Source organism: Otolemur garnettii, unplaced genomic scaffold (genome assembly GCF_000181295.1).
Source record: "Otolemur garnettii isolate 467f Iridium unplaced genomic scaffold, OtoGar3 scaffold00014, whole genome shotgun sequence".
NCBI lineage: Eukaryota > Metazoa > Chordata > Mammalia > Primates > Galagidae > Otolemur > Otolemur garnettii.
The window spans coordinates 16237695-16252722 of NW_003852409.1; the positions used below are offsets into that span (position 1 = coordinate 16237695).

Sequence of the window (15028 nt, forward strand, 5' to 3'; positions counted from 1 at the left end):
CTTGTCTGGGTCTGGGTGTGAACAGACAGCAGGGTGGGGCTGCTCGTCTCAGCATCAGGGAGGGCAGCTCCCTGCACTCAGCCCCCTGTTCTCTGAGTCCTCCATTTCCAAACTGAAGCTGCCTTTAGGAGTTGGTTCACTTAGTCCTGGCCATGTGAGTGATTGGGCACTTTGAGTCCGTTTGTGTCTCACCCTCAGGACCTGAATGCCTACAAGAAGCAGGGGATGGCATTGCTGACCAGAGTGGGTGAGTCGGTCAAGCATGTCACTGGCGGCTACAAGCTGAGGACTCGGCCTCTTGAATTTGCAGCCATAGGTGAATACTTAGACATGTTTGCACTCAAACTGGGGACCATCGATCGAATAGCCCAGCGGATCATCAAAGAAGAAATAGGTGAGCTCTTTGTTGAGATCTTGATTTTGCCAAGTGACCACCGTGGCAGAAGTGACATTCATGTGTGTTAAGCAGAATTAAACAGCAGAAATGATGGAATGACAGAACTAGGCCATATGTCACATATAAAACAAAACAAAGCAGGAAGGAGCTAGTTGTGGCTAGATTAGAATTTCGCATTCCGTCCTTTGTCCTAGTGTTGGCTTTTCCCACACAAACAAATGCTCCAGGCCTTTCCTCCTTTGTCTCTCTAACTTTAGCTTTAAAAGTGTACACATGGGGGTGCCTGTGGCTCAGTGAGTAGAGTTCCGGCCCCATATACAGAGGGTGGCAGGTTTGAACCCAGCCCCGGCCAAACTGCAACAAAAAGTAGCCAGGCATTGTAGCAGGTGCCTGTAGTCCCAGCTGCTCAGGAGGCTGAGGCAAGAGAATCACCTAAGCCCCAAAGCTGGAGGTTGCTGTGAGCTGTGACGCCATGGCACTCTACCGAGGGGGACAAAATAAGACTGTTGCCAAAAAAGAAAAAAGTAAAAAGTGTACACATGGCCTAAACTGCCCTTCATTCATCGGAATGGTAATTGTAGAAAATTTGTATGTTTTTTCTGGCAGAAAGATGGTTCACAGAGCAGCTTGGTAACTTGTGTTTGCCAAGGTTATGACCCTAAGGAGTCTTCAGACTTGAAGTTGACTCAACGGCTCCACCCCAGGTTCATTTAAACTCACTGCTTCTGAGCTGGGGAGTTGCCCGGGCCTGTGTTTACTTTTCTGGTGTCAATACCACTTCCTTCCCACCTTTCTAATGGCCATATCCCAGAATCTGTTTTTTTTTTTTTTTTTTTTGTCTCTTTACCTGTGTGTAAGGCAGACAGACCTGACCACTGTTAATGATCATGCTGGCACATGAGACACCTGGAAAAGGCTTCTCCAGCATCTGCCACTCAACAGCTAAATAGGGCACCAATGACCTGTTGTTATGGCAAACATCCTAGTGACAAATGATGGAACATTTTGGGGGGGGAATCAACATTTTTTCCTTGTTCCCTCTTCTTGCTCTCTTTCCTTTACCCCCTGGTGGTCATGTGGGGGCCATAGGTTTTGAACACAGCTTTGGGGACCTTCTACACCTGGGCATTGTGTGGTGTAAATTCTGGTGGGATCAAGGTGTTGGGATGACCACTGAGTGAGTTCTGCCAGTGTAAGACCACATGTCCTGTGTCAACATGTTTTCTAAAAATCCATTGTTTTTCTATTGTTACTGATTTTTCCCCCCCTTGGAAAAAGTCCCCTTAAACCTATGTAAAACTCTGTCCCCATTACCTGCTAAAATACTGCTTCACAGTATGGGGTAGGCGAGTGGTTATTTTCAAAGATGTTTGATGGGTGTGGCTCCGGCCGCTTTCCCCCAGAAGGCATGGTGGTGCCTGTTACCCTGAAGCCTGGAACTCCCATTTATGGGGTCCAGTGGATTGACATCTTGATGTCATCTGTAACATCAGCTTTTAGCAGTTCTGAAATTTTATAAATTATGTTAGAAACAGTGTTACATTTAAAGAAGAGAGTTTGGGTGAGTGAACACTCACGGAAACACAATGTAAGGTAGAGAGCGCTCTTGGCTGCTGTGCTTACAGCCTCAGTAATACTAGTGATTTCTGGCAAGGTGGCTCAGGCCTGTAATCCTAGCATTCTGAGAAGCTGAGATGGGAGGAACACTTGAGCTCAGGAGTTTGAGACCAGCCTGACCAAGAGCAAGACCCTATCTCTAATAAAAATGAAGAAATTAGCTGGGCACTGTGACGGGAGCCTGTAGTTTTAGCTTTTTGGGAGGCGGAGGCAGGGAGGATCACTTGAGCCCAGGAGTCTGAGGTTGCTGTGAGCTAGGCTGATGCCATGGCATTCTAGCCTGGGACAACAGAGTGAGACTCTGTCTCTAAAAAAAAACCCCAAAACACTAGTGATTGCTGCCCAGCCACATTTTAATTGGTTTCTCTTCTGCATTTAGAGTACCTTGTAGAGCTGAGAGAGTACGGGCCTGTGTACTCTACATGGAGTGCATTGGAGGGAGAGCTGGCTGAGCCCCTGGAAGGCGTGTCAGGTTGCATTGGGAACTGCTCCACAGCCTTGGAAGAGCTGACGGATGACATGACAGAAGACTTTCTACCTGTGCTCAGGGAATATATTTTATACTCTGACTCCATGAAGGTAAGCTGGCTTAGGTACTTTTCTTTGTAATAGTAATTGCTCAAGAGGACTGGATTATTGCTTATTTGTATGTGGTCCCTGTTTTCTTTTTCCTGCCTGGGTAGGAACAGACATGTGGACTGACATCAAAGGCATATAGATAGGACACATGGTGAACTAAATTCGTGAATTAAATAGAAAAAGTTCAGGAAGAAATTCTTATCAGTGTTCTTGGAGTGTTCAAGTGGATGTAAGGTCTCCTAAATAAGAACAGGCCGCTATGGAAAAATAGTAGTTAGGTAATGGAATCAGAGCTCTTGGAAGTTAAAATGTGATTGCTGGAATAAAGTTGATTAGTAAAGTTGAACGATGAGGTTGAGGAATTCTTAAAGTAAGACCAATGAGTAGTTGAAAAATACATAGAACAAAAATGCTAAAGTCCCAAGAATATGAAAGAAAAGCGACATGGGGAAATGAATCCCAAAGGTCTGGTGTCGGACTGATACAAGTTCCTGAGAAACAAGGAAAACAGAGAAAGGACTTTGCAAAAGAAATAATACAAGAAAATCTGGTCCAGGAATTTGAGAGTGCAGTGAACTATGATACCACGGCACTCCAACCTGGCCAACAGAGTGAAACCCTACATTTAAGAAAAAGAAAAAGAAAAAAAGTGAAACAGAAATCAAATCTCTCATATCAAGTCTCTCTCAACATGCTGGGCCTGGTGCAGTGGTCTGTAATCCTAGCACTCTGGGAGGCCAAGGCAGATGGATTGCTGGAGCTCGGGCATTTGAGACAAAACTTGAGCAAGAATGAGACCCCATCTCTACTAAAAATAGAAAAACTAGCTGGGAATTGTGGCAGGAGGCTGAGAAAAGAGGATTGCTTGAACCCATGAGTTTGAGGTTGCTGCGAGTTGGGACACCACGGCATTGTACCATGGGTGACTGAGTGAAACTCTGTCTGAAAGAAGAAAAAAGAAAAAGAACATGCTAATTGCCCTGCAAGAAAGGGTAACCAACCAGAGCATATCATGGTCAAACTTAAGATTTAGAACAAAAGTGATAAGAATTTGAAAGTGTTAATAAAAAGAAAGGGAGAGGTGGCAGATGGTGAATAAAAGGAACAAGAGTCAGAATGACTCTGGTCTGGGAGGAATGAATGAGACAAGACAGAGAATTAGGAGGACAGAAGACTTCCAGTCTCAAGCTCTGTGCGCAGAGATGGCCACACCAGAAGCTTCACAGCCTACACAGGGATGGGTTGGATAACCTGCTAGAGGAAAGAGTCGGTCTTCCTGACCAACAGAAAAAAATACAGCTCAGTGTTAAACATCCCTACCTCCAAGTAGCCCCCTTCCTGTTTCCCAAAGGAGACCCCTGAAGTTTCAGTCTGTCTCTTTTCAGGGAGGTCGAGGGTGTCCCACTAAGCGAGACCCCAGTAGGGCCAGACCTGACTCTCCATAGAGATGCGTGTCAGTCAACACTGGGCTGTAAAGATGGCTAACCAGAAAGGTCATACAAGCAGACCCCTGAACATATTCTACAGCTTAAGAAGGGAGTAAAAAATAATGAATCACCTCGTTAGAAGAGGTTGAACAAGTAAGTTTGCAAACTTACCTTAGAAGAAGTGCTCTGTACGTCATTACTGAGTATCGCTACAGTCACCTTTGAAGCATTCCCTTGGGAAGCCGCGCACTGACACCAGAGCCTAGTCCACCCTTCAAACCAATTTTAGAAATCTTTTTCTGGGATGGCCACCAGAGCTGCTGTTGTACAAGGTCTGACAATCAAGTTTGCAAACTTGTCCTAGAAAAAGTGCTTTATCATGGAGTCCAGATATGGTGGCCCCTGCCTTAATCCTGGGACTTGGTGGGGGCTAAGGCAGGATTGCTTGAGGCCAGGTGTTCAAGATCAGCCTAAGTAAGAGCAAGACCCCCATCTCTACAAAAAAAATAGAAAAATAAGGTGGGTGCACCTGTAGTCCCTTTGGAGGCTGAGGCAGGAGGATCGCTTGAGCCCAGGAGTTGGAGGCTGCAGTGAATTAGGATAATAACACTGTACTCTAGCCTGGGCAACATAGCAAGACTCTGTCTCAAAAAAACAAAAACCTGAAACTAAACCTTTATTATGACAAACTTCAAACATATATAAAAGCAGAGAAAATAGTATGATGAACTCCCATATCCCTAGCATCCTTATTCCATCTCATTTCATCAGGTATGAATATTTTTAAACTCTTAATACAGAGACAAGTGTGGACAATGGAAAATAGATGGAGCCTATTCCTGGTAGAATGAATCACAGTCTTGTGTGATAAAAAAACTCTTTCAAAGACAGGATTATGTCTGGTTTCACAGTGATCAGGAAAATGGTATGAATTTCCTTATCCGTAGGGTGGAAATGATAATGGTGGTGGTGGTGATAGGGATTACATAAAGCTCAGATGTGAGATCATTAGCCCAAGACAGCTTTGTTGGTAATTATTAGAGCTGAGAATGAAAACCAAAACTTTGGGCTCCAAATTTATAGCTCAGTCTCCTTCATCATGTTGCCTTTTCTTCATAAAATCGAGATATGTGTAATGTATTTTTAATCCTGTGGCTGAAACAAGTTAGAAAGGCATCTTGACATGCTTAAAATGAACTAGAAAATTTCACTTTACTTATAAAGTTAATAGTATTGTTTTTGTGAACAAAAATAAGTTTTTATAATCTTTGGAATGTCCTTGAATTTGCCTTTTACAGAGACACCCTCTTCATCAAAACACTCCTAACTGTGCCTAAGAACCCAGTGCATACGTGGTACTGGGATGTTAGAATACAAATGTCATTGTTCTTGCATGAGACAAGCATGTTAGTACTTCAATTTTCTTTTCTTTTTTTGCAGTTTTTGGCTGAGGCTGGGTTTGAACCAACCACCTCCAGCATATGGGGCTGGCGCCCTACTCCTTTGAGCCACAGGGGCTGCCCAAGTACTTCAGATTTGTATTTGAAGCAGGATTTAAATGGTCACATAGCAAGGATTTATCTGACATTTTTATTAAGACATAATTATGCTGTGAGACATAAGTGTGTATGAGTGAAGTTACATGTCAAAGAAACATTTGTTTGCTCTCTTTCTTCACCCTCATGCTTCATATGAGGCATATATATTGAGTTTCTTATTGACTGAGTCTGAGAAAATATTGATCGGGTTAATCAGGCTGGGAGAATGGGACTGTACACAGTGTTGTCTGGGGAAGGGGTGGCTGGCAGGGACTGAGGTCACCTGCTCGCCCCCTTTCCAACAAAGAGACGTCTCTGCAGAGTGTCCTGGGCAAGACAGGAGTGATTTGGTGGCAAAGCCAAGACTGCAGTGGGATTGTTGGGGTCTGTTGGTAATTATTGGCCAAGATAAAGGGCACCAGTAGCAGGATATTGTCCTAAGTGGGTCCCCTACCTTTTCTTCTTCTGAAAGAGTCACGTAATTCCATTTCCAAAATGACTTTCTGATTTTTGAGATATAAGCAGGGCAGACAGTGCTGAGAAACTCCTGGTTTTGTTTTGGTGGGGAGTTATTGGTGTGGTCTCCTCCTTTTATCGTGGCCTCACGTGAACCACATGGGCAGTATTTACCCTCCTCATTTGGAGGCAGTGGCCTGTGCCTTAGGAACTTGAACTAGTTGAGGGGACAGTTCATCGCTAGAGAGGGAAAGTGCCAGGGGCTCACAAAGCCCTCTCCTATCAGGGCTGTGTGATAGGTTCCTCTCTGAGTTCAGAAGGACCTTTGGGATCATCTTGTTTAATCCACTCTTTTTTTTTTGGCCCGGGGCTGGGTTTGAACCCACCACCTCCGGCATGTGGGGCCAGTGCCCTACTCCTTTGAGCTACAGGCGCCACCCCAATCCACTCATTTTTGAGATGAAAAAACAGAACCCTGTGGGTTAAGTCTTTTCTCCATGCTGGGGCCACAGAACTATACTCCCTCAGGACCAGTTACCTTCTAGCTATGTGTTTACTATTCGCCAAGAGAGAAGCCAGGTGAGTCCTGGACTTTCAAGGCTGGTCTTCAGTTGTATCTCTTTAAGGACAGTTGTGACTGGGGATGTTCTGTTCTCCTGGAGGGTAGAAAGCAAGCACAGAAGAAGTGGGGTCGTTATCAGGCCACGTGGAACAAATGGAACAGTGATGTTTTAAGCTGTGAACAATGAGAACAGCTTGTACTAGAAAGATAGTTGAAGGCACGTATTTTAAGAATTCAGGGCTTGGCGCCTGTAGCTCAACCGGCTAAGGCACCAGCCACATACACCTAAGGTGGCGGGTTCGAATCCAGCCTGGACCCACCAAACAACAATGACAGCTGCAACCAAAAAATAGCCAGGCATTGTGGCAGGTGCCTGTGGTCCCAGCTACTTGGGAGGCGGAGGCCGGAGACTCGCTTGAGCCCAGGAGTTGGAGGTTGCTGTGAGCTGTAATGCCACAGCACTCTACCCAGGGGGACAGTTTGAGGCTCTGTCTCCAAAAAAAAAAAAAAAAACAAAAAGAATTCAAGGAGAGATGACCAAACAGTGATGGGGTGAAAGGGACCCAAAGTTATCCTCAAGCCCAGGACTCAAGTTAAACACCCTCTAGACCTCTGCAGGCAAGCCCTCATATGGGATTTCACATCCTAAGACTATGTGTGTATATAAATATAATTGGGGTAGTGTCAGACTGGGAGAGATCATCGTAGGGTCCTTACCAATTTCTGGCAGTTGCCTGGAGTATTCGGCAACTCTGACCAGGCCAAGAGTTGGAGAAGTTTTATTTACGGAGGTTAGGGCAGGACTGTCTCATTTCCCACACTGCCTTATCCATAGAAGGTAGTTGGCAAATATTGCATTGGATTTGGCAATTTGGTGAATTTGGAACATTTACAAATACATAACTATTGCATGTCGTGCATCTTGTTATTTTTAAGAGGTTTATCTATGTCAACAAGATATGGTTATCTCAGAAGTCTTGGTGAATGACTGGAGTGGAGTGAGGGTCCAAAGAAAGAGTGGGCTATAAAGGAAAGCCACAGTGAGAAAGTGGCCCTGGCTGGAGACTTGAGTGACACGTAGGAGTTAGCTTAGCGAGGACAGGAGGGTGGAGCATTTTAGGCAGAGGCAATAACCATTGCAAAGATTCTAAAGCAGAAAGGAGCTTGGTGCCTACAGATCAGAAAGGCCAGTGTGAGGGATACCCCAGTGAGCAGGGAAGCAAGTGTCAGGAGATGAGGTTACAGACAGATGGGGCCCGGTCACTAATAGCATCTTAGCAGCCATGGTGGTAAAAGTCTGGGTTTTATTCTAGGGAGAGTAGAAGGGAGCCATTTGGTTTATGCTGGAGAAGGACAGGATGTGGCTTTTACTTTAAGAAGACATCTGATGCTACAGTGTGGAATCAGTTTGTAGAGGATGAGAGTAGAGGTTGGGGAGACCATTTAGGAGGATGTCACCGGGAGTCAGGGGCAGATAACCAAGTGGTGGAGCTTGACTGTGGGGGTGGTGAAGTGGGTGGGTTTGGGGTATGTGCTGGGTGAGGGGCCGACTAGACTTGCTGCTGTGGTAAAGTGAGAGAAGGGACGAATTGCAGCTATTGGCTTTAGCAGCTGGGTGGATAGCAGTACTGTTGACTGGGATGAGGAAGGTCCAGGGAGGAACAGATTGGGCCGTTGGGAAACTAGTGGTTTGAGCCACATTGCGTTCAGACTATTAGTCATTAAGTGGAGAGGCCACCGCAGTTGGTTGTGAATTTTTAGTTCAGAGTGAAAAATGCAGACCTGGGAGTCATTTGTTTATGGGAGGTGTTTAAATCTGTGAGACTGAAGATGATCTTGAGAGAGTAGAGGGTCTAGGCTTGTGCCCCAAGGCATGGAAACATTTAGGGTCTTAGAAGAGAAGAACCGGCCTAAACCTCCCTCCCGACACTGCCCCCCCCCCCGCCCCCCAGCTGTAAAAGTTACTTAATGATCTAAGTAGTTATAGGTCAGTCTCCTTCGGTTCCAACACTGTGAAGGCAGCTTCAGAAAGTAACAAACACTGAGTCCTTAGCTAGAGATCAGAGGGCTGGGAGATGTGCTAGTTGAAGGTGGTAACTTCTGGGGAGGGTATAGGAGCTCTGTGGAGCCCTCAGGAAGGCAGGCTTTGAGAATGACCTCCCTGCCTTCCTGGGATCCTGAATCTCAGGCACAAAGGACAGCATTAACCCTCGTGGGTGTTTGGCTCCTGCTTATGGTTCCAGGGCCTGTGCTCCAGTCTGTGCTCCAGTCTGTCTCCTACTTCAGGGGGAGAGCATGTAGCAAAGGAGGCTGGGAAGGAATGGGTGGTGTGGTGGGAGGGACAAAGCAGAGAACTGCCTCAGTGAAGCAAGGTGAAGTGTTTTAAGGGGGAAGGGGCAAGACAGTAACCACTGGATTTAATAACCTGGGCGTCACTGGTGATCATGATTATAGGTGTGAGATGTGGATGCAGAAGTTTTCTTCCAAAGACCAAAGTCAAGGTAGAGACACCTTAAACAGTGTTGTGGGCTAGTTCTTTCCCAGGCCAGTTGAATTGTCAGGTGGTTTCTTCAGCCCGCCCGCCTTTCCCCTCAGCCGCCACAAGGTGGAGCTAGTGCGCCAAGCTCCCGGGAAGCGAGCGGTGTGCGCTTTACAGTCCCTTCCAAACATGGAAATGAAGATTTTTCTGGAACATTGAATTGTCAGGGGGAAAAAAGGCCCTCTTTCTGAGCAAAAATGATTTTAGATGGATGGGATAATTCCCTGCAGTTGGGGTGAAAATGTGAAGAGGCAGGATGTGCAAATGTTGTGGTAAGCTCAATTTTTAAAAATAAATTATAAAAATATTAAAACCAAATTTCTGAGAATCCCAGTCATGGCAGACAGGATCCATATTTAAACTTCCTCTTCTTCATCAAACCTCACCAAAAGGACTAGATGGAGTTTTTTTTTTTAAAGGTTAAAAAGCAAGAGGCGAGGAAATGATAGCAGTGCAATTTGGGGAGTTAAAGAGCCAATTGAGAAGAGATAAGTAAGTGAAATGACTTTTAAAAGCTGATTTGGAAGCTGACTGTTGGGGAGGCAGAGAAGCCATGGATTTACTCTGTGGAAGTCTCCAGAAAGGTTGAGAATTGGCAGCATCACTCCATCTGGGGCAAAAGGAGAGAGGGAGGGCTGAAGTACTAGCCAGGAATCAGTTAGAGCTGCTGATTCTCCTCCTCCTCACACAGTGGCCGCTGCTCCTTCTCCACTCTGGTAGAACCGGGGTACGTTTCTGGGGGAGGGTTAAATAGAAGGTCTCTGGAACAACAGACTCTAGGTAGAGTTAAGGGTGTTCAGGAAAAGGTTCTGAATGTTGAGACTCTTACCTTCTCCTGGGTGGCTCTCAGCCTTTTATCTTCCATGCAAGGTTGAGAAGAGCCTTTGCTAGAAAATCTGAACAGCCTAAAAGAAAATACCCAAAGGTACTGATATTAGCTGATATTGGTGGGGGCCAGGAGGGGCCCTCAGTGACGGGACCCAGCAGAATCGTCTATAGAGAGTTGTCAGCAAGCCCTCTGCCCAGTGTCTTTGGTGTTTCCCTCTTGGGTGAGTGGACAAACAAGTGTCACCAAATATTTAAGGGAAGATTCTAAGATGAATATCAAAAGTAGAAACAAAGAAGAAAAAGTGTATTGAATGAAATATTATTGAGGGAAAAGAAAATTTGCAGAAGAAAGAAATCATTAATGTGGTCCAAAAGAGAAGAGAAGATGTCAGAGCCACAAAATAAGAATTTTTTTTTTTTTTGAGACAGAGCCTCAAGCTGTCCCCCTGGGTAGAGTGCTGTGGCATCACAGCTCACAGCAACTGCCAACTCCTGGACTCAAGCAAGTCTCCTGCCTCAGCCTCCCAAGTAGCTGGGACCACAGGTGCCTGTCACAACACCCAGATATTTTTTGGTTGCAGCTGTCATTGTTGTTTTGGCAGGCCTGGGCTGGATTTGAACCCACCACTTAGGTGTATGTGGCTGGTGCCTTAGCCACTTGAGCCACAGGCGCTGAGCCAAGAATTTTTAAAAATGTAGAGAACTAGCCCAAGCAACAAAGACCCTGTCTCTATAAAGAAATAGAAAAATTAGCCCGGCATGGTGGTGCACACCTGTGGTCCCAGCTCCACAGGAGGCTGAGGCAGGAGGATTGCTTAAATCCAGGAGCTTGAGGTTTCAGTGAGCGATGGTGACACCACTGTATCTGAGCAACAGAGCAAGACCCTGTTTCAAGAAAAAATAAACCCAGAGAACAAAGGAAAAGCTCTTAGAAAATGAAGCCATGATAGGAATAATAAAAAAAATCAATAGAAGAGTTAAAAATAAAAAGCTAAGGACGTTGCATATAAAATGAACAAAAAGAGAACCAGAGAGAAAAAATATGAAAATTAAGAGAACGCGGTCATAAGGTCCAACCTCGGAATAACGAAGTGCAAGGAGAGGAATGAGAAACGGGAAGCATTGAAGAAGTGGCTCAAGGAAAAAGACTTGTAAAGACAGTGTGTCCCCGGTTGTGTCTGAGAGACCAGATGATAGGTGACTTTTTCCAACCTTTCTGTATGTTTCTCTTTGTCTTCCAAATTTTGTGTAACAAATAACTTTTAAAGTTTGGGAGAGAGTTCCGGGGCAAGTGGCAGTCCCGGCTGTGCGAGCAGCGCGAGGGGGCGCGAGGTGGCTGCACGGGCGGCGGCCCATTGGGTGGGAGGCGTGAGGCCGCAGCCTGCCCTGGGCTTGGGGGGTGTGGGGAGCGGGGCAAGGAGATGGATAAACTGACCATCATCTCAGGATGTCGCTTTCTGGCCGCCGATATCTTCGCCATTGCCAGCATCACCAACCCAGACTGGATCAACACCAGGGAGTCCGTGGAGGCGAGGTCTTGCTGTCTTGTCTGTGCTGGTCTCGAACTCCTGGACTCAAGTGATCCTCCCGCCTTGGCCTCCTGAAGTGCTGGGATTACAAGCATGAGCCATTATCCCTGGCCACATCATTTTTTCCATATGCACATAATCACTCCCCTGATACTTGGATCGCTACCTTCTTCCACCTTAGTGCACTGAGAGAAAAGATCTTGTACTAGGTGACATATCCAAATGTTTATTTGCAAGTGCTTTTCTACCTGTTATCAAAGGTATCAGGTATTTGGGGATTTTCCAGTTTTGATGAAGCCCCTATGTTAGCATTTTGTCAACCTTCAGCTGACATTGGGGAATGGATTGCACATGTAGTTTATGGTCCCAGGGTAGATTTCCTCCAACTAGCTAAGTATGTAAGCCGTTACCCTAACATTATTAGTTGAACTTAGTAACTATTAATGGACTGAATGTTTGTGGTCTCTCCTTTCAAATTCATACATTGCAATCCTAATCCCCCAAAGTGATGGCATAAAGTGGTCACGCCTCTGGGAGGTGATCAGAAAGAGGTCAGTACCTCTTTCTGCCATGTGAGGATACAGTCTAAGTCTGCATTCCAGAAGAGGGCCCTCACCAGAATCCAGCCACGCTCGCACTCACTCTCAAACTCTGATCTCAGACTTTCAGGCTCCAGAACTGTAAGAAATGAATTTTTATTGCTAATAAACCACCTGGTCATCTAGGTTATTACAGCAGTCCAAATAGAGTAAGATAGTAACCAAGTGTAGATAAAGGGTTCTAAAAGTTAAGGATAATTGATAATCACAGGTAGCCTGTAAGATAATTTATGGTATAGTTTATTAATTTTCTTATTATGAAACATAAAATATGAAACTCTATTGCCTAAGCTTAAGAGTTTAAAGTTGTGAGCTATAATGATGCCACAGTGCTTGACCCAGGGTGACCGAGTGAGACTCTCTCAAAAGTATGAAATGTCCCATTTCCTTAAGTAATACGTTTGACAGTTGCTATCTCTGACGTTTCACTTTGACTCTCCTTGCGGTTTTTTGTTTATTGCAAAGGTCCACCTTCATTCTTTCAAACACATATTTTGGCTTGTGGTTATCTTGCAATTTTTTTTATAGCAACTTTTGTGAAACCAGGGATTAGTCAAAAATTTGTGTTATTTTTTTAATATGAGTTCTATCATGAAACGAGTGCAATACAGACAGCTCAAAATACCAACAAAGTGTTTGGGAAAGATGAACATATACTATATCAGTGGTTTGAGAAGTTCTGTTCTGGTGATTTTAATTTTGAAAATGAGCCACAAGGGCGTCCTGAGACCAAGGTGAATAATGATGAGTTGAAAGCTTTAGTGGAAGTGAATCCATCTCAGCCTATGTGTGAATTAGCAGCGAGTTTTGATATTACCATCCCAACAATATTAAACCATTTGGAACAAATCAGCAAGGTAAAGAAGCTGGATAGAAGAGTTCTGCATGAATTAGATGAACAGAATAGAGTAGTTAGAATGGTTAGAATAGTCTTGACGCTTGCCTTTCTTTACTATCACGGCATAAAGGTGAACGAATCATTTCTATACAATATTATTATGCGTGATGAAAAATGGATTCTTTGTGACAATTGCCAGCATTCAGCACAGTGGTTAGATAAAGATGAAGCGCTGAAACACAGTTCAAAACTGAATAGTCATCGAAAAAATGTTAAATGTGTCTGTTTGATGGTCCAGCACTGGCATTGTCCACTGTAGCTTCATGAAACTTGGCTAATTGATGATAGCGGATGTCTATTGCAACCAAATGGATAACATGATGAGGATACTTACAATTAAGCATCTGAGACTGGTCAATAGAGATGGGCCAATCCTCTTCCAAGACAATGCTACTGCACAAAGAACACCACTCAAACTATCGAAGCTGGACTTGGAAACTCCCTGTCACCCAGTGTATTCACCAGACCTTGTACCAACTGACTACTACTTCTTCCAGACTTTGGACCATTTCTTTCAAGGAAAAATACTCCATTCTCAACAAACTATGGAAAATGCCTTTTGCGATTTCATCGCCACTCATGTTCCAGGCTTCTTCACTGTGGCACACACAAGTTACCATTAAGGTGGCAAAACTGTCAATGCAGGGTGTCTTTTTTTTTTTTTTAAAGTAAAGTCATGTTGATTACTATATTTTCTCAAAATAATCACCAGCACAATCTATGCACTTTTGCATTCTTGTAAACCATTTTTGAAAACACTCTTTCCATTCATTTTCTTCAAGTGCTGTAAGCTCACTTTCGTAGGTGCCAACAGCTTCTTCAAGGCTGGACAATGCAGGGTGTCTTAGAAGTCACCATACATTGGGAAAATGGGAAATTGTAGGTAAATGTACCTTTATTACAAAATATTCGTTACAGATTTTTACAAAATATTCTGTATTTGTTGGCCACTTCTTTCTACACACATAAAGTCTTCTCTCCTACTTATGGAAAAGACATCCCAAGATACCTATTGTTATAATTTTTCCTATGTGTGGTGACTTGGGACACCCTGTAATTTAGGTACATGCTTTGATTAGTTGTACTGTTTTTTGTTTGAAATATGTGTATAATAAACTAAACCTTTGATTCAAAAAAAAATAAAGTTAGGGAGAAAAAATGTGCATTTTCAATATTATCAATATTGCCCCAGAAGATTTGACTCGCAGATGGTTCTGCTCTCCATAGAGTGAATATGAAAAGAACATGTCCACTGGGGCAACCTGAGCTCAGTCACTGGGATCCCTCCGGGACCACGGCAGTCCCATTTTCCTTCCTGCAGGAAAGTGTTCTCCTAGAGGGCTTCTTGAAAACAAGTTCTATTTTTATTCTCATTTGAACTTCTCTCCGTATTACAGAACACCTATTGTTCTGCATGAATTCCTCTTGGGTCTTTTGAATTGTCAGCCCATGGTGTACCAGAATATGAACCTTCCTCTTCTGCGGTTCTCTCCTCGTGGCTGAGCTGTTCCTGCTGCCTTCCTAGACTTGCCCAGACCTGCATCCTAACCTTCTTCTTCTGTAATGCTTGGAAGCTTAAAAACTTTCCAGACTTGAGGAGGTTTTGACCTTGGGCGCTGGGGTTCTGGGTTGCCTTTGCTCCTCTTCCCCATCTCTCGATGGTTTGTGAGCCTGTGCCCTTGCCAGGGAAAGGCCTGAGCGTGAGCTCTGAGAGTGGGGAGGGCTGTTGAGATTTCCTGTAGGCACTGGCCATTGTAGTCCTTTGTTGGGGAAAAAAAAAAAACCCAGTACAGACGTGGAGAGCCAAACCACAGAGTGCATCTGTGAGCTAACTCTTCCAGACGGCTGTGTCATTGTAGGGTAAAGGCTGTTTGCACATTTCATGGATGACTTAATTATAGGCCTCCTAATGGGTATTATTATTTCTTATAAACATTTTGGATGACAAGTATTATGTTTCCATTGTTTTACCTTTTTATTATGGGAAAATTCCCAAAGTAGAATGAAAGCCTAATAAATCCACCATACCCCAGGCAGCGCCCGCTGTTGCTTACTCAGC

The 15028-nt window shown here is 44.4% G+C and overlaps 1 protein-coding gene across 1 annotated transcript in view; it reads left to right on the forward strand.

Annotated features, from left to right (window-relative positions):
- The window catches only part of SNX30 (sorting nexin family member 30), a 125356-nt gene that overhangs the window by 88730 nt on the left and 21598 nt on the right, over positions 1-15028 (forward strand). The window contains exons 5-6 of the mRNA XM_003785225.3: positions 199-394; positions 2394-2593. Coding sequence (XP_003785273.1) covers positions 199-394; positions 2394-2593 — 396 coding nt within the window. The remainder of the gene's footprint in view (positions 1-198; positions 395-2393; positions 2594-15028) is intronic.